The sequence below is a fragment of the Diabrotica virgifera genome, chromosome 2 (assembly GCF_917563875.1).
Source record: "Diabrotica virgifera virgifera chromosome 2, PGI_DIABVI_V3a".
In the NCBI taxonomy this organism is placed as follows: domain Eukaryota; kingdom Metazoa; phylum Arthropoda; class Insecta; order Coleoptera; family Chrysomelidae; genus Diabrotica; species Diabrotica virgifera.
The window spans coordinates 11,105,545-11,128,125 of record NC_065444.1 but is presented as its reverse complement, the minus strand read 5'-3'; the positions used below and the strand labels follow the sequence as shown (position 1 = coordinate 11,128,125).

The following is a 22,581-nucleotide window of genomic DNA, read 5'->3' as shown; positions in this document are numbered from 1 at the left end:
TTAGACCTTAATAATTATTACAATTTATGAATTAACATAATGTAATAAGTTGTTGTTTGTTGTTTATTTGTTTCTTTTATTATTTGTCTGTCATAATAAATATAATATAATGTCAGACCAATCAAATACACTGCTCAAAATGATCAAATCTTACTAAGAGTCGTATCAGTTTTTTTTATGAACCAGCTGTACCAGTCTACATAGACCTATTCTAAAAAGAAATCGCCCCGCTACTGTGAAACATTCAAGTGTTCAGATAATAAATATTATATTTCTCACAAACAGAAAAATGTTAAGACTTCAGCACTTATCCGTATATAAACCTAAAGAGGTGTTGATAGCCACTTATGCTGATCTCAGCTAAACAATCCCACATCGTTGAATATTATCTACATCTACAGTTTCAGTTTTATTTAGGGTTGGCCTCTGGTCTGTTTTGTGTTTGTGTGTAGTAATGTGCCATTTTTTGTTATTAGTAAGCAAAACTGCATAAGGCAAGAACGCTAAATCGATAGACATAATATAAAGTGAGTTTCGAGGAATTAGTTATCTATTGGTTTCTCAAAAGTGTGCGAAACATTTGAAAATAAATCATAAGGGCTTGTTATTTGTTATCACAGCTGTATGTAAACTACTTTCGTGTGTGAAGTTTATGTAATATAATCGGTAAGTTTTATTATGTTTAATTCATTGTGTTTTTATGTCAAAATATGTAATTTATCTACGCACATAAATCATCAATCGCAAAGATTATTTATACAAATTAGAAATAGTTACAGGAAAGTTCAAAATACATTACATTATTATGCCGGCTTTTTCTCAACATTACTCTTTTTCTTCAGCCTGTTTGCATCCATTCCTGCAAAAAGGATTCCCCTTGAGTTCTCATCTCAGTCATCTCTTCATGGTTTTATGTTTATGCTATTTGGTGCGTTTCTCCCCACTTTTGCTTTGTTGTCGTCTAGACATAGTTTTTGTGGTCTTACTCTACGAGTGTAATCGCGTGGTGTCCAATGTATTACAATGTTTCTCGTCCACCTTTCCTTGTTTTGTTGTACCGCGTATCCTACCTAGTTCCATTTCATTTGCGCAATTCTTACGTTTCTTCCATTACATCTTCCACCTTCCACCTTCGTCGTGCTTCGCATTTCCTCAATCAATGCGTAGGTAATGGGTAATGTTCTCCCAGAGAAATTTCTAAGACAGCTGATAGCTCGTTGCTCGTTCGATGGTCTTCTGCGTCTGCGTTGTTTATTGGTCTGTTCGTTTTTCAAGACAAAACTGAGAAACGAGTCTTCCTACGCTGCCCAGAGCCGCATTTAGGTCAATTGACGCCCGAGGCAATTCTCTAATAGACGCCTTTCAAACATGTACCATTTTTGCGGAAAAAAACTTGCAAGCAGAGTTTTTTATTTAAATAAGAATACACTAAAAATGAATTTAAACTACAATGTTTATACAGGGTGTAACAAAAATACAGGTCATAAATTAAATCACATATTCTGGGACCAAAAATAGTTTGAATGAACCTAACTTACCTTAGTACAAATATGCACATAAAAAAAGTTACAGCCCTTTGAAGTTACAAAATGAAAATAGATTTTTTCGAGTACATATATCGAAAACTGTTAGAGATTTTTTATTGAAAATTATTATACAAGGAGCATCTTAAAGAAAAATTATAGTCAAATTTGTGCACCCCATAAAAATTTTATGGGGGTTTTCTTCCCTTAAACCCTCCCAAACTTTTGTGTACGTTCCAATTAAATTATTGTTGTGGTACCATTAATTAAATTCAATATTTTTAAAACTTTTTTGCCTCTTAGTATTTTTTCGATAAGGCAGTTTTGTTATGGAATAGTATGCTGCTAATTCTTCTCCGGACTAATTCTTCTTTTTAGAATAAAATTACGTAGAATGACGTGGATTAATTTATTATACTGGAAAATGAAAATTACAATGTTACGTTTATTTCTTAAAACTATGAATTTATAGGTTCTGTTATCTACAATCATTTAACGAGGTTTTGGATGGATTTGAGTACAAGAGATTGGACTCAAATATTAATATTAAAATAGCAAATACGGATAGCTTATCGACATATGGCGAAAGAAATTGGCGAAATATATTATTGTTACTTATAGATACGAAGTATTAGATAAATAAACTAGAGAAACTTATTTATTTTAAATGGGAAAAAATAATTATGAATAGTATTGATTCTGATTTTTAATAGCAAATATTAGTGATTTAAACATGAGAAACTTTTCATAATTGTAAATAACATATACCGGGTGCAGGGCCGTCTTAACCCGGGGGTGCAAGGGGTGCGAAGCACCCGGGCGCCAAGTCCAAGGGGCGCAAGCCGAACTCTTGCTAGGCTCAAACCTGCGCTTCTGGTCCTTAAAAAAACTACAAAAAACAAAATTATACAAGTGCACTTTCGGTATTTTTTACAAGGGCATTAATGCTTAATAGTACCACACCTCTACGATATGAAAATGAAATATGAAACCCATTTAGATTAGGAGCAAAGTTCCGATTCTGCTGACAAAAGTATAATTATTGCGGTTTTGCGGAGCTATGTATGTATAGTAAAAGCGCCGCATTACTATGTTGTAGTCGTTATTTTTTAAAGGTGGCGGCAGAATCTTTTATGATGGCCGAAGTTAGTCAGTTTTTTACCGGTTACTGATACTACCGAACAAGGATTAGCAAATTATTTGTTAGAATGTTTGAAATTAATGAATATTGAATAATTGAATAATATTGAATTATGAATATTGATTTAGATTATTTACGACGCCAAGGGTATGATAACGGGATAAATATCAGAAGAAAAAATATGGGTCTTCAAAAAAATGTTTAGCCTTAGATTAATCCTGGTGCTCTTATGTTCCTTGTGCAGCTCACAGCCTTAATTTAATGCTAAAATTATGTTGTTAAATGCTCATTGGAAATAACAATTTGTTTTTCAATTGTTCAAGAAATTTATGTGTTTTTCCTCATCAACATTACGGTTGAATGTCATAATGAAAAGATACCCACTTTTACATTAAAAGCGCTTTCAAATACGCGATGTGAGAGTAGAATTGACTCATTAAAAATACTTCGTTTTAATATGGGTAAAATTTACGATGTATTATCCTCAATTGTTGACAACAATACGACAATGACACAAGAGACATCGCAAGCTGATTGATGACAAAATTAAAGAACTTTAAGTTTATCGGCTCTGTCGTGACATGGTACAATATTTTAGCAAAGGTTTAATACTATTATCAACAAAACTTTGCAAACGAGAGATATTATTATTTCCGAAGCTGTCAAGATGCTTGATCAAGTCAATAAAGATTTAGCCAATAACCAGAGGAGGATTTGAAGATTTGCTGTCCCTGGGCTATCCACAATTTGCCGCCCTCCACTCCGCATTTTTTCCTTTTTTACCAAAATTTGACGCCCCCTAAATTCTGCCGCCCTGGGCTATAGCCTATTTAGACCATATGTAAATCTAGCCCTGTCAATAACCACACTGACACTGCGTTTGAGCAGATATTAATTGACTCAGTATCAATTGCTAAAGAACTAGATTGCGAAACTAAATTTTCTGAAACTGTTCGTCCATGTCCCCGAAAAATACATCTCAATCTCAATTACGAGGCTTCAGATGAGCCTCTTTTAGACTCAGAACAAAATTTTAAAGTTAACTTATTATTATTTATTGGACATTGTCATTGCAAAATTAGGTGAAAGATTTGAAATGTTGAGCAAACATAATTATAATTTTTCTTTCCTGGAAAATGTATTGAGTTGGAGAAACTCAAAAAAAGAAAAAACTTAAAAACAACACAATGTTTAAATTAAAAAAAAGCGCATGAAATGAGAATGAATTAGAATTTCTTACCAATATTTTTTATAAATAAAGACATAACCCCACTCGATATTATCAGTTATATGTATATTCTAATAATTTATTTTGTGTTTTCCCAAATTTTCTAGGTGTCTAAGGATATATTTAACACTTCCAGTAACAGTAGCTGAAGATATAAGGTCTTTTTGTAAACTTAAATTGATCAAAACTTATGTGCACTCAACAATGGCCTAAGACAAATTAACAAACCCGGCTTTAATACTTAAGTATAGAAAAGCAAGTAAAAATAGATACCACCTAAGTAATAAAAACTTTTGCCAAATTAAAAGCTAGAAAAATTGACTTTGATATGTGTTATAAAATTGATCTTGTTTGAATACTGAAACCACGTATTTTAATATAGTTTAATTAGTTTTAATTTTACCGTAACTATAACCTACACAGTGCGTCCATAAAGTAACGCATAAATTCATTATTTCGTAAACCGGCGACTTTAAGGAAAATCCCGACACAGGTCGATTTTTGTTTTTAATTCCCGATTTTTTGGCATATATATCATGTTAGTGACATCATCCATCTGGGCGTGATGACGTAATCGATGTTTTTTTAAATGAGAACAGGGGTCATGTGATAGCTCATTTGAAAGGATATTCAATTCTCTATTCCATAATATAACCATTAACATAATTATTTATACAAGGTGTTCAAAAAAACATTTTTTTAATTAAAATAATTGAGACAAAAAGAAGAATGTATGTAATTTGTCTAATTCAAAATACGTTTTAATGTTGTCAGAAAACAGGAAAAAATGTTTATTTGACAAATAAATATTGTTTTTCGCTTAAATTCAATGTTAAAGTTGCCACCCACCTGCCTCTTGCCAGTTTGAATATTTCGTTTAAGCGAAAATCAATGTTTATTTGTCAAATATTTTTTTTCTGTTTTCTGACAGTAATAAAACGCATTTTGAATTAAATAAATTACATACATTCTTCTTTTTGTCTCAATTATTTTAATTAAAAAAAATGTTTTTTTGAACAGCCTGTATAAATAATTATGTTAATGTTTATATTAGTGAATAGAGAATTAAATACAGTTTCAAATAAGCTATCAGATGACCCCTATTCTCATTTAAAAATACCATCGAAGACGTCATCACGCCCAGACGGATGACGTTACTAATATGATATATATTCCGAAAAATTGTAATTTAAAAATAAAAATCGACCTGTTTCGGGATTTTTCCTTTAAGTCGCTGGTTTACGAAATAACGAATTTATGCGTTACTTTATGGACGCACTGTATACTCTTCTGACCAAAGAGGGCGCAAAGATGAGTATTGCACCCCGGCGCCGTGTGTGCTTAAGACGGCCCTGACCGGGTGACTAAAAACTATATAAAAATACATAGGTATATTAATATCGTACATATGAGTAGGTAGGTACATTACAGTTTTTATCGAGTTGCGAGTTCGTTTTTAATATGTTTACATAAAAATTTTACGGGGGTATTGTACCTTTAAACCCCCCAAATGTTTGTGTACGTTCCAATTAAACTATTACTGCGGTACCATTAATTAAACAGTGTTTTTAAAATTTTTTTGCCTCTTTGTATTGTTTCGATAAGGCACCTTTTATCGAGATGTGGCTTCTTTTTTAATATGGTTCAAAATATACCTAAAAATGTAAATCATAAATAAATTTTCATGTTATTACCAAGTCTCCATAACCGTACTTAACCATATACAAGTATGTGGTGGATTTGAAAAATATTCAAAATATCTCGATAAAAACTGACTTTTCGAAAAAGTACTAAGAGGTAAAAAAGTTTTTAAAACATTGTGTTTAACTAATGGTACTACAATAATAATTAAATTGGAACGTACATAAAAGTTTGGGGGGATTTAAAGGAACAAAACCCCCATAAAATTTTATGGAGTGTCCAAATTTCACTATAATTTTTTCTTAAGATACTACTGCCATAAGAATGCTACGTGTCCATTTTCAATAAAAAAATCTCTAATAGTTTTCGATATATTGGAAAAAATCGATTTTCATTTTGTAACTTCAAAGGGCTGTAACTTTTTTTATGTGCACATTTGTACTAAGGTAAGTTAGGTTAAATCGAACTGTTTATTAAACATATTAAAAAAGAAGCCGCATCTCGATTAAAACTGGTTTATCGAAAAAGTACTAAGAGGCAAAAAAGTTTTAGAAACATTGTGTTTAACTAATGGTACTACAAAAATAATTTAATTGGGACGCACATAAAAGTTTCGGGGGGTTTAAGGGAACAAAACCCCCATCAAATTTTTATGGGCTGCAGAAATTTCAATATAATTTCTTTTTAGGATGTTCATGCCATAAGAATGCCACATGTTCATTTTCATTAAAAAATCTCTAATAGTTTTCGATATATCGGAAAAAATCGATTTTCATTTTGTAAATTCAAAGGGCTGTAACTTTTTTTGTGTGCATATTTGTACTAAGGTAAGTTAGGTTCAATCGAACTATTTTTGATTCCAGAATATGTGATTTAATTTATGACCTGTATTTTTGTTACACCCTGTATACATATAACAGAAAAAATTGTCATTCCAGTTCGATCACATCAGAGATTTCTTTCTGAATTTTTCTTTGAAAAAAATCATCTATAATGTCGTCATAATTTATCGCCTTTGTTACGTCACTTTCTATGGACAAAATCGACAAATTGTTAAGACGTTCTTGCGCCGTACTTGATCGGAAAATATTTTTAATTCTTGACATTTTCGACAATGACCTTTCAGCGGACACGTCGGCAACTGGGATGCAGACTCTGGACATACTTATTAGATAGGTTCACTCTTTCTAAAATATGTTGCCAAATGACAGCTATTAAAGCCATTTAAAAAGTGTCCATCTTTTCAAAATATAGAAAGTGCTTGATGTTTCACACCTGCAGTTGGACATTCGTCGTTACAGATATTAAAAAGGGCATTTTTTATTTCGCTGAAGCCAGTGTTATAACCCTTGCGGGCCACCTAGTTTCACTAAGAGATTTCACAACAGGTGATTTGCCTAAATATTTGCCAGACATATTGAATACGTTATAATATGACTGGTCACGACAATGACTTAAATCAATGGTACATTTCGTTTAAGTCGAAATCACTTAATAAACCTTTCATCAGTCGGCATACAATCACCAGAAACATAGCGAACTAAAAATGCCAGCTGATCAACATGAGACACGTCTGGTGTCGAATCAACTATTATAATGTGTGATCCAAAATTATTGACGTCAACTTTGCAGTGTACGTCAACTTAACAAGAAAGGTTAGGTTATATAGAGATGTTGGTGGTGGACATAGACAGCATCTTGTTTGATTTTATTTATTATTGTTACTTATAATTTTGTTAATTCTTTTTATTTTTTATTAAAGTTCTGTGTTAAAGGTTTTGACTGTTTTTTTATGTTTTATAATGTTAATCAAAATTAATTGATAAACCAATGATATAAATTCAGATTAAAACAAGACATACGTAATTTTTTGCACGGCTAGCTTTGATCCCAATAATTGTGGATCGTTCGTTAGAATACTTAGTATTTTTCTTGCTTCCATTGGCCAACAATCGTTCTTCTTACTTTTCTTCCCATCAAAACTATTATTTCCTGGCATATATTATCCATCTCTTCAATTCTATTGATGGATATCATACTTACATGCTATTCGATTTTAATTTTTATATACAAATATTTTTGTGTGCAGTATTTTTGCCGCCCTCTCATAATTTGCCGCCCTAGACAACTGCCTATATTGCCTAAAGGTAGACTTCCGCACCAAGCGACCGAGACAGGAGACCACGACAGGCGACAGGTAGGCGAGGTCTCCCCACGACTGCTCTCAATGCAATTATATCAGGGTAGTTCTGCAGCCCGCGACCGAGACCAGCGACCAACTATCGTCTATTCGCCACCTATCTGTCGCCTGTCGCGGTCTCCTGTCTCGGTCGCTTGGTGCGGAAGTCTACCTTAATGGATAAAGCGGCCTTCTGCTGCTCAAGTCATTCGGATTCTTTTAGTTATCTTTATCTCTGCAGTAGGAATGTGGATTAGTGCCTCTGTATTGTTACTTATGAATACTATATCATCTTCAGATTAGATGACTTAAAAATCTGCCGTCAATGTTAATTCCACTAATCTCAATTTAACTTCTTAAACACAATGTGTTCAGAAGATGTCATCTTCTAATGCACATAATATGTGCGTAAATAAATCACCGACTTAATAATATATTCTTTACATACGAGAGTGTTGTTTATATACAGCTATGATACCAAGCCTTTTTATTTATTTTCAAATAATTTTCACACTTTCGAGAAATCAAAAAATAACTAATTCCTGGAAACTCCTTCATAATTATAATATCTATTTAGCTTTATTGTGTTATACAGTTTTGCAGTTTCTCCATTGAGACATATCTCTCACTAAAAATACGGCTGCTAAAATGCTATATTTCCAGTCTTGTTGTATGGCGCAGAGGCCTGGACAATAACAGAAATAATAATGAAAAAACTAGAGGCATTCGAAATGTCGTATCCTTAGAATATCTTGGACGACTCACACCACCAACATAGAGGTATTGCGCCGAATGGGAAAACAAAAAAATCTAAAAGAAAAGAAAAGATGGTTCAGATTTGATTACAGTACAGAGCCTCTACTATGTGCTTATACGTATTTCGGAATAACCGTTTTCTCATCGGAGCACCTGGGTAGAGGCACTGAACTGCAATCAAATCCTTTCATCCTTTCGGGGTAATTATCAAAATAATTACCAAAGATGCTACTAGCACCATCTATGAATATATTATATCATATTAATCTTACAGATTATTTTTGTTGAATATTTTTTTTATTCCAATTAGCCACAGTTGATTGTAATGACAATTACATTTGTACTTAAAAAGAGATTTGACGTTTAAATTTCCATACCAGAAAACAAAAATATTAATAACAAGAATTGTATTTAAAGCGTGTATGATGGCCAAGGTTGTTGAAGAGGTTATGTGTTATAAAAATAAAAGTGCGATTTATTTTTCCTAGACCGAAGACCGAAGTATTCCAGTTTGCGTCTCTTTGTTATATTGACCAGTTTTTGTGATGTTTGGATCAGCCGTCTAATGACTTCGTCATTTCTAACTCTGTCGACGTCGACCCAGCTTAAAGCTTCCAAGTGTTTAAGCATAGCCTCACTTATAGTCCACTCTTCCACTCCATACACTAGAACTGTAAATATATAGCAATCTCCCATTCGAACGCGAAGCGAAGGTCAATATAAACGTAGCCCGGGCGCGTTCTATTCGGCTTTTAATTTCTGCGGTTGGATTCCAGGATGAATTCTTACGTATGAAACTTGTATGATAAAAGTGACAAAGGTGCCGTTCTTATCACAAAACCATTATCAAAAAACCACGCTAAAATTAAAATGTGTCTTGCATTATATGTTTATTATAAAAAAACAATTGTAATCAGTTTAAAGTCCAAAACTTTTCTTTTTCAGAAAAACGATGGAGACAGTAACTGAGACTGGTTCAGAAGTTTTAATAGACGTTCAAGGTATGTACCTATTTATACTACATATATTATGATCATCATTGATCATCAACTATTCCAGCTATTCTATCCATCATCGTATGTAAGCCTCTATTAGTTGTGTCCATTTCTGTTCTTTGTTTTTTCCTCAAACCAGCCCATCTGGTTTGCAGCCTGCCTCCACTTCTCTTCTATTCTCCATTCTTCCATTCAACCATTAGCTTCATCCAACGGTTGTCTTCCATTCTTCCTATGTGTCCCGCCCAGTTCCATTTTAACCTGATAATATTTTGGATTACATCTGTTATTTTTGGTCGTCTTCTTATTTCTTCAGTGGATGTGAGAACGCTGAGTTTAATGTTGAGCATTCTCCGTTCCATAGCTCTCTGAGTTAGTTGCAGTTTGTGGTCAATGTTGTTAAAATCTTATTTTTCGTTGCCATGTCAGCATAGGCGTAACCAGGGGGGTTTTGGGGGTTGTAACCCCCCCTCCCATTGGGATGTACTTTGAGCTCTATACGCTTAACACCATAGCCCTCAGAGACCATCCAGTAGTTGTAACCCCCACTTTTCAGGTAGTTGTAACCCCCCTTAGGATCATCCTGGTTACGCCTATGCATGTCAGAACCGGCAATACGTACTGGTTGAAAGTGTTTGCCTCTAAGTATTTGAAAATTTGAATTCTGTTTTAGTGTAGCAAACAGAGGTTGAACCTCTCAAGATGGACACAAGTCCGGTTTTATTTATTTTCTGGTATATCAAGGGGTGCTTATTATGAGACTAACTTTTTCTTAAAAAATTTCGCCCCGGAACCCCCCTTTTCATCCCTTTAAAGGGGGTAATCTGTAGTTTTTGCGAAACGTAGCCCTTCCTATACGTTTTACAAAAAATTTACTTAATAGTAAAATGAAGAAGACTATATTATTTCCTACTATTTATTTATTTCCTGACAGCATATGCCTATCACTCACCGTTTAGCGGGGGTGACGCCCCAAAGTTGACAAATTTTTAAAAAATATGTTTTTAAAAAAATTATTTTTCTCTAACTGTAATGAAAATTAAGGAGAAACCCTGCGGCAGTTAATCACAAATAAGTGGCTGATTTTTTGGTATAGGTTTCATTTACGGGCAATTGCAATTTTTTTAATTATATGGTGATACATTTTAAAAAAACCCCTATTTATACCATCTGAACCGCATATGCTAGAGTAAAAAAACTTTCAGCGATTATCCATGTACTGCTGTTATTTACAAATTTGTATAATACACCCCCATATTTTCCCCGGAACCACCCCAAAAAAAGGAGAAATAAAGAAAATAATCAAAAATTGATTTTGGGCTACCACTGTGGCTTTAGAGGACAAAGAAAATAAAATATGAATAGATCATAATATGTAGCAGACAGTGTGTTCTTTTATTTTCCATAAGTACGTTATCAATAAAATGAATAGGTGGCGAAAAAAAACAAAAACTGGAGCCCGCCAAAGCATTTCTAAGGTTTACGGCGCCACTGTGCCGTAACGGTTGCTTATACGAAAAAAATGCATAGGACCTTATTTGTAGAGAAAATAGTGGTATTTAATTCTGTATAAGTTTTGTTTAAAAAAAATGCATAGGTAATGAGAAAATCGTAAAAACATGTTCTCCAAGGGATAGGGGTAGTTTCTGCAGTATATTTTTAAGGATAGGGGTACTTTCCGTAGGGATGTTGCAATAATCATATATATTGATGAAAAACCCTATTGATAGAGCATATGTCCATATGGGCCAAAAACCAAAAAAAAAAAATTTTTTTTAACTCCTTCTTTATTTATTTTATTTTTGGCTACAGGGGTTACATCAAGAAATCGCTTTTGGTGTCCATGCATGAATAATAAGAACATGCACAAAATAATATATGAAGCATTTTAATAAAGGGCATGGTGTGTGAAGGATTCCAAGGAAATCACTTTCTTAATTAATTCTCCTTTTTTTTGGGGTGGTTCCGGAAAAACATGGGGGTGCATTATACAAATTTGTAAATAACACCAGTACACATGGATAATCGCTGAAAGTTTTTTTTACTCTATCATAGGCGGTTCAGATGGTATAAAAAGGGGTTTTTTAAAATGTATCATCCTGTAATTAAAAAATTTGCAATTGCCCTTAAATGAAACCTATACCATAAAATCAACCACTTATTTGTGATTAATTGCCGCAGGGTTTCTTCTTAATTTTCGTTACAGTTAGGGAAAAATAATTTTTTTTTAAAAATAACTTTTTTAAAAATTTGTCAACTTTGGGGCACCACCCCCGCTAAACGGTGGGTGATAGGCATATGCAGTCGGGAAATAAATAGTAGGAAATATAGTCCTCTTCATTTTACTATTAAGTAAATTTTTTGTAAAACGTATAGGAAGGGCTACGTTTCGCAAAAACTACAGATTACCCCCTTTAAAGGGATGAAAAGGGGGGTTCCGGGGCGAAATTTTTTAAGAAAATGTTAGTCTCATAATAAGCACCCCTTGATACACCTGAAAAAAAAAAAAATAAAAACGGACTTACGTCCATTTTGCGAGGTTCAACCTCTGTTTCCTACACTATTTGTAATCTTCCAAATGCTGCCCATGATAACGAACATCTTTTATTTAAATCAGCCTTCAGTTAAGCGGTAATAGTTCGACTGTGTGTCCTAGGTATGTATGTCCTATGTCCTACAGAACTTTTTATGTTTTAATATATTTTTATGTCCTATTCAACCTTTTCTATATTGGGGTTGTCCAGAGTTTTATCCTTAGTTATATCTAGAGATTCGTTAGTTAGATATTTAGTTTTACCTATATTTATTTAGCGCAACATCATCAGCAAATCTCAGCTAGTTCAGGTTTTCGCCGTCTTTCGTCACTCCTTTATTTTCTCATTCTCAAGTTCGAAACATATCTTCTAGAGTCTAGAGCTAAAGTAAATAACTTGGGCGAGATATAATCTACCTGTCTAACTCCTCTCTGTAGTTCGATTCTTTCTGTTTTTTCTTCTGTTTTTACTTGCGGTATTGCATTGTCATATATTATATATTTGATGATTTTTATATATCGGTCATAAACTCTATTGTTGCTTAAATCATTCAGGATTGTTCAAATTTCTATGAAGTCAAATGCCTTCTCGCAATCTTCTATTTGTTTGATTTTTCAATTAGTGTTTGTATTACTTGAATATGATCTATGGTGCTATATCCTTTTCTAAATCCTGCTTGTTCCTGAAGCTGATAGCTACCCCGTTTCTTTGTTAGTTGTAATGTAATTATCTTTTATCTTCACTATCAGCTTATATCTACAGGACTGATAACAGGTTAATGGTCTATGGTTTTCTCCTTTATATTTATTTCTCTTTTTATGTACCGGTATTATAAGAACATTTAACTAAGATGTGTGTACTGGGTACTTCACTCATTTCTATACATTTACATATGTATTAAAAATAATTTTTAGTATTTTTATCCCCTATACTTTATCACTTCTAATACTACTCCGTCTTCACCTGGAGCTTTTTTTATTTCGCATAGTGCTCATTGCGTTTCTTATTTCGTCCTCCATTTTGAAATTAATTAAAAAAAAAATGTTTTTTTTTTCGGTCTTAAAATATGGTTTTGTGAAAATTATAATAGATTTAATAATTATTGTAAAAGCATGATAGTACATATAGGGCAATGAATGAGGGTATTTGGCTCCGAATTCCATCCTACTACATCGATTTACTTGATATTTTCACAGTAAGTAGGGAATGGCTCAAGAAACAAAGTCTACCCTATGCCGATGTGCGCTTTTCTTTGGAGGAGGTTCCCACCCCTTCTTGGGAGTGAAAAATATTTTGGTTAAAATAGCCATGGAAGAGGCTAGAGAACTTAATTTTACGCAAAAATTGTTCTATAATCATTTTTTGAAAACTCGATACTTTTTGAGTTATTTGTGGTTGAAAATTGGCCATTTTCATTAAAAAATTACACCTTTTCGGACAGATTTTTGCGAATACCTTAAAAACTATGCATCTAACAAAAAAACTATACAAAATATTTCTGTAGGTTATAAAAAAACAAAGAGATTTGTTCCTTCATAAATCTTCTAGTTAAAATACAAAGAGGGTATGGTAGGTAAGAAGAGTTTTGTTTTTTTTGCTGCATTCTCAAATCGGTTTATTCAACTTGAAATAACAGAGAAACTGTCGGTTTTAGGTGTATAATGACAGTAATAACTTTTGTAGGGGTTGAAAAGAGCTTTAAAATGAGCCATAATAAATGTCGATCACATCCAAACTAAGCGTGATATTCAACAAAAAAGTTGATGACTAATGTATTTTAATAAGAAATGAGAAGTATATTTAACCCCTCATCCATCAGAACTTAAATACATCGTTGTCCTTGTACATTACTTTTTATTATAGTGTTAGTTCTATGCTCAAAAAATTATCCATTAAAATGAACGGTTTTTGAAAAAAATAAGGTTAAATTATAGAGCGCATATTTAAATTTTCTTAAAAATTTTCTTTTTCCTCCATGTAACTCAAAAAAGATAAGACATACAGAAAAAGATACTAGACAAAAATGTAGGGCTTTTCAGATATAAATTTCCTTTTTATTTTTCATTACTGTATCTCTTATCATTTTCAAGTTACATGGAGAAAAAGGAAGATTTTTAAGAAAATTTAAAAATGCGCTCTCTAATTTGATTTTCTTTTTTTCAAAAACCATTCATTTTAAACCCGTCCAACTTTTTGAACATATAAATAACACTATAATAAAAGGTATTATAGAAGGACAACGATGCATTTACATTTTGGTGGATGGGGATTAAAATTATTTCTCATTTTTTCTTAAAATACATTAGTTATCAATTTTGTTTGCAGCATATCTCGCTTAGTTTTAATGTAATGGACCTCTAATATAGCTCATTTTAAAGGTCATTTCAAGCTCTACAAAAGGTATTAGAAGAATTATACACCTAAAGTTGACCGTTTCTCTGTTATTTCAAGTTAAATACACCAATTTAAGAATGTACCAAAAAACAAACTATTTTCACCTACCATATCTCTTTTTGTGTTATAACTAGAAGATTTATGAAGGCAAGTGTCTCTTTGTTTTCTTATAACCTACAAAAATGTTTAATATAGTTTTTTTCGTTAGATGCATAGTTTTTAAGGTATTCGCAAAAAACCGTTCGAAAAGGTATTATGTTTCAATGAAAATGGCCAATTTTCAACCACGAATATCTCAAAAAGTATTGAGTTTTCAAAAAAAAATTATAGAAGAGTTTTTGATTAGAATTAGGTTCTCTAGCGAATTCCGTGGTAATTTTAACCAAAAATTTTTCCACCCCTAGAATTGGTGGGAACCACCCCCAAGATAAAAGCACACATCGGCAAAGGGTAGACTTTGAATTAGGAGATAAGTAGAGGCTAGGCCCAAAATTTCATTAAAATCCATGCAGTAGGATAAAATTGGGAGGTAATATGCTATTCTTCCTCCCATTGACTGGCGTAATAATAAGAAGGAGTGTAATTATAATATAATTATAGTATGGTTGCTAAGACTGGCTTGAAAGCGTAGACGCAAAATTTCGCTCCAATGCTTTTTAAATGCATTCATTTTTTTGAATCCTGAGAAAACTAATAAGTATTTTTGAAAAATTTAAACGCAGAATGAAAGATTACATAATTACCGAGGGTAGAAGAAAGTCCATAAAACGTGTATAATGTTTATTTTAATAAGTTACAGGGGTTAAAAAGAAGAGACAATTGAGTGTGGTTTTTAATTTCAAATATTTCATTCATAATAAGCTTCTGTTTATTCTAAGGGACTTTCTACCCTCAACTATTCAAAAATATGTATTAATTTTTCAGAATTCGAAAAAGAAATGAACATGATATCCGTGCTGATATTTTACGAATCAAACATTCGCTATCTTTGTCATACAACGCACTCAGTCGAATAGAATGTGGTGACAAGACAGTGACAAACAAGGCTACTAAATATTTGACAGGGCTTCAGGAATATTTTGAGTTGTTTATTAAATAATATTGATAGTGTATTTGATAAATAATTCATTTAAGACGTGAAATTAATAAAAAGTTAAGTATTTATTATTTATGGAAGATCCAAGCACAGAATACACCAGGGTTTATTCTGTGATGCAAGTATTTTGTTGTTGTTCAAAATTTATTTAAGCGTTCCATAGTAACAATATATTATCATTTTATCACTTTTTCTCCTTTCTCAATTATTAGTTTTTATTGTATAGTATATAAATTATTGTCATCACTGAATACAGAGTTAGTGAAAAAATAATCCCATTCTCTCCTCAGTCGTTTCCTCATTGCTGAGTGTCGTGATTCCCTATAATACGAGCAACTATCTCTTTCCATCGGCTTCTGTCCTGAGCTTCCCTCATGGATTCAGAGAATGTTTTCCCCTGGCTTTCCACAGGTGAGTGACCTCTACTTCTGCGCCCTTCAACGTTTCCAGAAAATATAAGTCTCTCAAGATTATCATCACTTCTTCTTGCAATATGGCCGAAAAATTTTAAGACGGCGGAGAGGCAAATAGAGGAAAGTCGAGTCTGAATATTAAGCTCTTGGAGGATTGAGTGATTTGTTCTGTGTTCCGTCCATGATGTCCGAAGCATTCTTCTCCAGCACCACATTTCAAAGACGTCAATCCTTTTTCTGTCGTCCGATTTCATTGTCCATGTTTCGGATCCGTAATTAAATATGGGAAAAATTAAGGCACGTACTAATCTTATTTTGGTGTTCTTCGACAAGGAGCGGTCTTTCCAGATTTTCGATAATCGACTCATAGCGTTTTTGGCCATGCTTATTCTCCTACGTATTTCTGTTTCACAAGATCCTGTATTACTGATGTAGGATCCTAGATAATTGAACTCCTTAACCATTTCAAACTGGTCTAAGGCTCCTGTTGTCTGAAGTGAATTTGAATAATCTACTATCATAATTTTTGTTTTTTGTTTATTGATCTTGAGACCACATCTATTGCTTTCGGCTTCCACTAGCTGCAGCAGGCTGGACATTTCTTCTTCGGATGCAGTTATTAATGTTGTATCATCTGCATAGCTGAGATTTGAGATCTTTTTCCTGCGATAGAAATACCGCCATTCCATTTGTCGAGTGCTTTTCTCATTATATATTCCCCATAGAAATTAAAAAGACTTGGAGATAGAATACATCCTTGTCGGACTCCTCTACCTATTTTAAAAGGATTAGACTTATGGTTTTCAATTATTATTCTGGTTTCACTGTTCTCATAATATAGGCTTTTCACCAGAGCTGACAGATGATCAGGAACCCCTATCTCATGTAGAACTTTCCACAAAACTGTCCAGTTTACACAGTCAAATGCCTTCTGATAATCCAAAAGCAGATGATCATCGGAATTTTGAATTCTCGTGCTTTCTCAATGAGTTGTCGCTATTAAGAATTTGCTCCCTTGTGCCTTTACCTTTCACGAAGCCTGCCTGTTCTTGTGGTATTTGTCTATCCAAGTATGTCTGCATGCGACACTTGATGATCCTTAACAGAATTTTACTTGGATGTGAAATTAGTGAAATGACTCGGTAGTTACTACATTTTGTGGTTACGCCTTTCTTACGAATGAGAGTAAATAGTGCGGTACACCAATCACTGGGCCATTTGCCGATTCTCCATACATGATTGCACAGTCTCCACATTAATTGGAGACCATGTTCACCCATGTTCTGTAAAAGTTCTGCCGTGATGTCATCGCAACCAGGTGATTTATTTCTTTTAAGGTGTTTTATGGCTTCATCGACTTCAGACCTTAGTATATCTGGTTCTAGGGTTGTTGTTGAGACTTGCAGTGCTGTTATATGATTAATGTTCGAGGTTTAAGCTTTATAGAGTTCTGTGTAGTATTTCTTTTAAGTCTCCAGAACCGCATCCATATCGCTTACCATATTACCTGTCTCATCCTCTATAGCGTAATTTCTGGGTTTGAATTCCCGAGCCAATAACTTTACTTTTTGAAAGAGATCTCTTGTTTCATTTCGATGTAAGTGGATTTCTACTTCCTGGCAAATGTTACACACATATTTGTCTTTATCTTTCCGGCAATTTCTTTGGATTTCTCTTGATAAGCTTCGATAGTCGTTTAAATCAAAACTGCCAACTTTAAGTTGCATTTTTTGTTCTATAATTATCCATGTTTGGTCACTGATCCATGGTTTACGACTGTTGTTTTTTATGGGTTGGCGACTTTGCTTAGCTGTATCTAATATATCTCTTTTAAAACCTCCCCAGAAAGTCTCTCAGAAATTAACTGAATAATTTTTTAAGCGATTATACAAATAACGGCTATCCAAAAACATTGAAAAACCGAACGAAATAGCAATCTCTATGTTAATGATGACAAAGTTACTGTCAACTAATGTTTACATCTCCATACCAGTGACAATTTTACTACACGTAATTTGCCGCGTAAAGAAAGAAAAAGTAGGGATAGCCGTAAAATATTTGCGCCTACGCTGTTAAACGTGTTTTCGGTTTATTATCTTATTTCTTTTATTTTTTTAGATCACAAGCAAAATCCAATCGAAGATGGATTTAATTTTAACAACGGATACATCAGAGCCAACTTTTATCTGAAAGTATTTTGGATCATTGGTGCCCAATTTACTGCAACTTCTATCTTAACATATTATTTTTTATTCGACGATAATGTAAAAATTTTTATCAAGAAAAACTTCGGGGTCTTAATTGTAGCTGGAGTACTACTATTTATGGTGTTATTAATCGTAGGTTTTTGTGGGGAATTAAGAAGAGAGTTTCCTGTAAATTATGCAATACTTATATCGTTTACACTGTCAAAAGCTTTTTTGATTGCATGTTTATCGACTGCTTTCGACACTCTCATTTTATTGGTTACTTGTGTAATGATTTGTATCACTTGTTTTGGCCTTGGACTTTTTGCAAATTTAAATTTTATAAAGTTTAACGTTTGGAAAGGCCTTCTCTTTTCATTTATTTTGCATTTTGTTGTTCTTGTTACAATCTTAGCAACTGCTGCATTTCATCTGGAAATAACTGTAAGTACTTCGGTCTCTTTTTGTGTGACCGGGTATTATATATACGACATACAACTAATGGCTAAAAAAAAGCATGTCTATGATCTGCAGCCATATGAGTGCATTTTTGCAGCTGTGTCGGTTTTTATCGATTTTCCACAAGTAATCTATGAAGTGTGTTTGTGTAAGGCAGTAAGTGGTGATATTTTTCGTAGCATGTAAGGTTTTTACGTTCATCTCACGGACGAAAAAACAGACACCCTACAATTTATGATAAAATTATCAATTTTTAATTTGTTTATCGTAACTTTTGTCAATGATACTACTTGATAAAGTAGACGCGGAATTCGGTAAGAATGCGCAAAAAGTTGCGGTAACAATGTTTGGTATAAATGTTTAACAAATTCGAGTAGTCACTTTAAAGATAAGTATTTACCGGTATTTTGAATATCGCATGCCTCTCCCAACTAATCCTATCAACATACTTCCAAAGTTTATCCTCTATCCTGAGCTACATACTTCCAATTTGATCCGGATATTGTTTTTATGTCATCTACCCATCTCATCTGTGGTCTTCCTTCGTAAGGTCTCAAATATTATATTGTGTCATTCCAACGTTGGTCTTTTTGTCTAGCGGTATATCCTAGACTTTTGTTTTTGATCTTACCCAGTCGTTCCTCTTTTTATCTGGATAGTCGTATACCTAGCATGCTCTTTCTATTGTGGCTAGTTTATTCATATTGGCCTTGAAGGTCCATGTTTGACATCCATATGTCATGATGGGAAGGATTCACTGGTTGAACACTTTGCGCCTCTCAAGTATTGAGGTATTTTGCGTTTCTTAAGTATCCAACTAAGTGTACCAAATCCTGCAAACATCGCATAATCATTGTAAATTAGTCATTTTAGAACTTACAGTAAATACTTGCATATTAGTACAGTTAAAATTATTAGACGATAAATATGAAACAAGAGAAATTAAACTTTTTTAAAAATAAAAATGTATACCATTTTTATTCAGTTGCAATGCGAAGGCAAAACAATCTTACTTTTCAATTAGAATACGGAGTGCAGTCCAGTCCCTTGAATCGCGATTTTCGGCTCTTATTGAAGCCTTCATCGAAAGGAACATTCCATGGAGAACAGTGCCTACGTTCCTTCCGATGAAGGCTTCAATAAGAGCCGAAAATCGCGATTCAAGGGACTGGACTGCACTCCGTATTCTAATTGAAAAGTAAGATTGTTTTGCCTTCGCATTGCAACTGAATAAAAATGGTATACATTTTTATTTTATAGTCGTATTACTCCGTAGAGTAACTAGGTGCATTTTTCCGTTGGAACTTTACCAGCTCCAGACGGGGGATGTGAATTGCATAGTGTAGAATTCCTTCCCTCTCGTCTTCACTGCAGCATCCATTTGACTTGCAAATTGTAGAAGTCTTGGAGGTGTCACCAGGAAAGTGTACCAATAAGTTTTCAATTTAAAAGCCTTTTAGTAATATTTTTAATATTTTCAATATTAATAATTTACTATTAGGATTGAAAACTACTTCGTCTAAATTTTTTTTATTTACTTTTACTTTAAGCACAAAAAAGTAAGTTCATTGACGGAATCGAATTCAAAATTATTCTGCACATCATAAATATTTGAAACATTTATTAAAACATCTCATTTTTTCTGGACTAAATCATCGTTTTGTTGGTCTTGGTACTTGGTCTTCACACAATGTTGTCACACTGAATTTTGTTATTTTGGGTTTAAATTTTTCTAGCCGATTTCTGAGTCTACTATACAATAGATTTTCTGAAATATGTTAAATTCTAATTTAATGTATTGATCAAAATTAGTCTCAGAGTAAAATAGAAAGAAATTAAAACAAATCAATAAACTAAGAAATTGTTATTCTATATTAATGGGATGTCTGTTTTTTAGTGATAGTTAGTTGTTTATAGTTTGTATTAGTATTTTTCCCCATACCCCATGGGTAGAAGGGAATTAGAATTAGTATTTTCGTATTGATATTTTTTAACCTCCAACTCAATGATATTTTAGGAACTAATTTTTGGAACACTACTTGTTTTTTTAGTAAAAAAAAATTTATATTCTGTAAAAACTATTTTCGTTATAGAAAATCTAAGTAAAGTAAAGCAAAATGTAGGAACGATAGAAGTATTTTTTCACAAATTTGCTCCATCTTCAGGTATTGCAATTTCCTTGGCACCTGATTTGTGCAAAAAAATAGTATCTCATATTAAATCTTATCTATCTTCATGCATACAATAGTAGTGCTCCTGCATTTCTTTGCTTTGTTCCATTCTCTGGAGAAATTCTCCATTAGTTACTCTGTCAGTCCTGATATTTTTAACGTGCGTCGGTATCACCAAGTTTCACAGGCCGCAGACTTATCCATTTCAGTTTTCCTAAGGGTCCAAGGCTATGATCTTTAAAGGCGAGTAGAATCTCAACATTCTCATTCGGACCTTTTGGTTGAGGCTGCTACAACAAAGAAATTGTTTGATCTCTATAAATGCTGCTCCTTCTAATTTTGTATAAACTATAAAACGTTTTTTCAGTTTTCTCATGACTCCTTATTCAAAGTTAATTGTTTTTGGAATCTTAGAACTTAAAAGTTTTATTTTGTTTTATCCACATTATTTTTTGTTTCATATGAAATATAATTTAGCCACTTCAATATTTTCATTAGTAGGTATGTAAATTTTAGTGTATGTATATTTTACTGTGAATTATTATTGCGGACGGTGTTCTTTTTATTAGTTCCCAAATATTTTGGGGTGGTACATAGTACTTAAACATTGTTGATTTTAATAAATATAAGTGTATATCTTTTTTACCAATATATTTTGTATAGAAATAAAATGTTTTTTCTTTATTATTTTCAATTAAAACAATGCTTAACCAAAAACCATGTAGACTGGTGAAAATAGATAAAATCGGTATTGAAGAGAATTACGGAATTATTGTTTTTAATGCAGATAGAAATTAGTACAGTAAAACAATGGTAAAAATCTATTAATTTTTTGAGTCTGATGTGAAACTTTATCGATGAAAATTATGTGAATTTTCAGTGCTATTATTGTAGTAGTTTGATTTAAAAAAGCAATATAAAATGTATTTAAACAATATTCCAATCCATCAAAAAATTCTAATTATTAATTGTCACTTTGTAACGTTGGATTGCTGGATTTATTTGTTCTTTCTAATAATCTTCGAAGTCTTGCAGTACCTATGCTGGAAATTAGCACTATGTCCTCGGTGTCCCGTATATTATTAACTGATCTCCTATTTACAGAAATTCCCACATTTTTTTGATATATTCCAGGGTCTCGTCTAACCGACAAGACTTATCCCCAAGCTGAGGGCTGAGTCTTAATAGATAGCAGCTCGTGAAGATAGAAATCTTCGCTCGAAAACGATAACCAATGGAGCGTCTGCGTTGTGTGCGTCGAAAATTCTTGCGTCCGATTTATGCGACGAACACGTCCACACTAGCACAATTTACTTCGGGCACGCTAATATTTGCGACGAACAGCTGGTAAGCAGGAGAAATTTACCAATGCGGACGCGGCATAATATGGAAACTGACAAGGATCGTTCCGTCCAATAAACCGATATAATCTTAACAAACAAATGCTCATGCGACAATCGAAGCGAACTACGATTGCCTAGTAACATTGTGTTTTCGGTTTCGACTTTCGGTCCAATAGGTATTTGTTGCCAACTTAGACTAGAAAGTATAAGACCTTAGAGACATTCAGGCATAGTCCCAAAGATGGCAACTTGGCACCATCATCCGCTCGAGTAAGTGCGTCAACCAAACGTCCGAATCTGCGGTTCCTCTCGTATCGAGCAGGATTACTATCGCAATGACGAATCATCAGTAGGGTAAAAGCATCTCATGACGGTCTAACACAGCACAAGTTCCCTGTCTATGGATGAAAAATCCAACGCTTGATGAATATTCTGCTTCACAATCGCTATGAGCGCTTGGCCGCCACAAGCCAGTAATCTCTGTGGTAACTTTTCTGACCCCTTTTGCTGAAAACTTTTCGA

General features: G+C 33.2%; 2 protein-coding genes across 4 annotated transcripts in view; one reads left to right on the top strand and one right to left on the bottom strand.

Moving 5' to 3' along the window:
- The window catches only part of LOC126879961 (serine-rich adhesin for platelets), a 960,737-nt gene that overhangs the window by 617,274 nt on the left and 320,882 nt on the right, over positions 1-22,581 (bottom strand). The gene's annotated exons all lie outside the window — the stretch shown is intronic.
- On the top strand, positions 313-21,387 carry LOC126879962 (protein lifeguard 3-like). Its single transcript, XM_050643389.1, has 3 exons — positions 313-666; positions 9,414-9,469; positions 18,019-21,387. The coding sequence occupies exons 2-3, from the start codon at positions 9,421-9,423 to the stop codon at positions 18,729-18,731; spliced, it is 762 nt and encodes a 253-aa protein (XP_050499346.1). The 5' UTR covers positions 313-666; positions 9,414-9,420; the 3' UTR covers positions 18,732-21,387.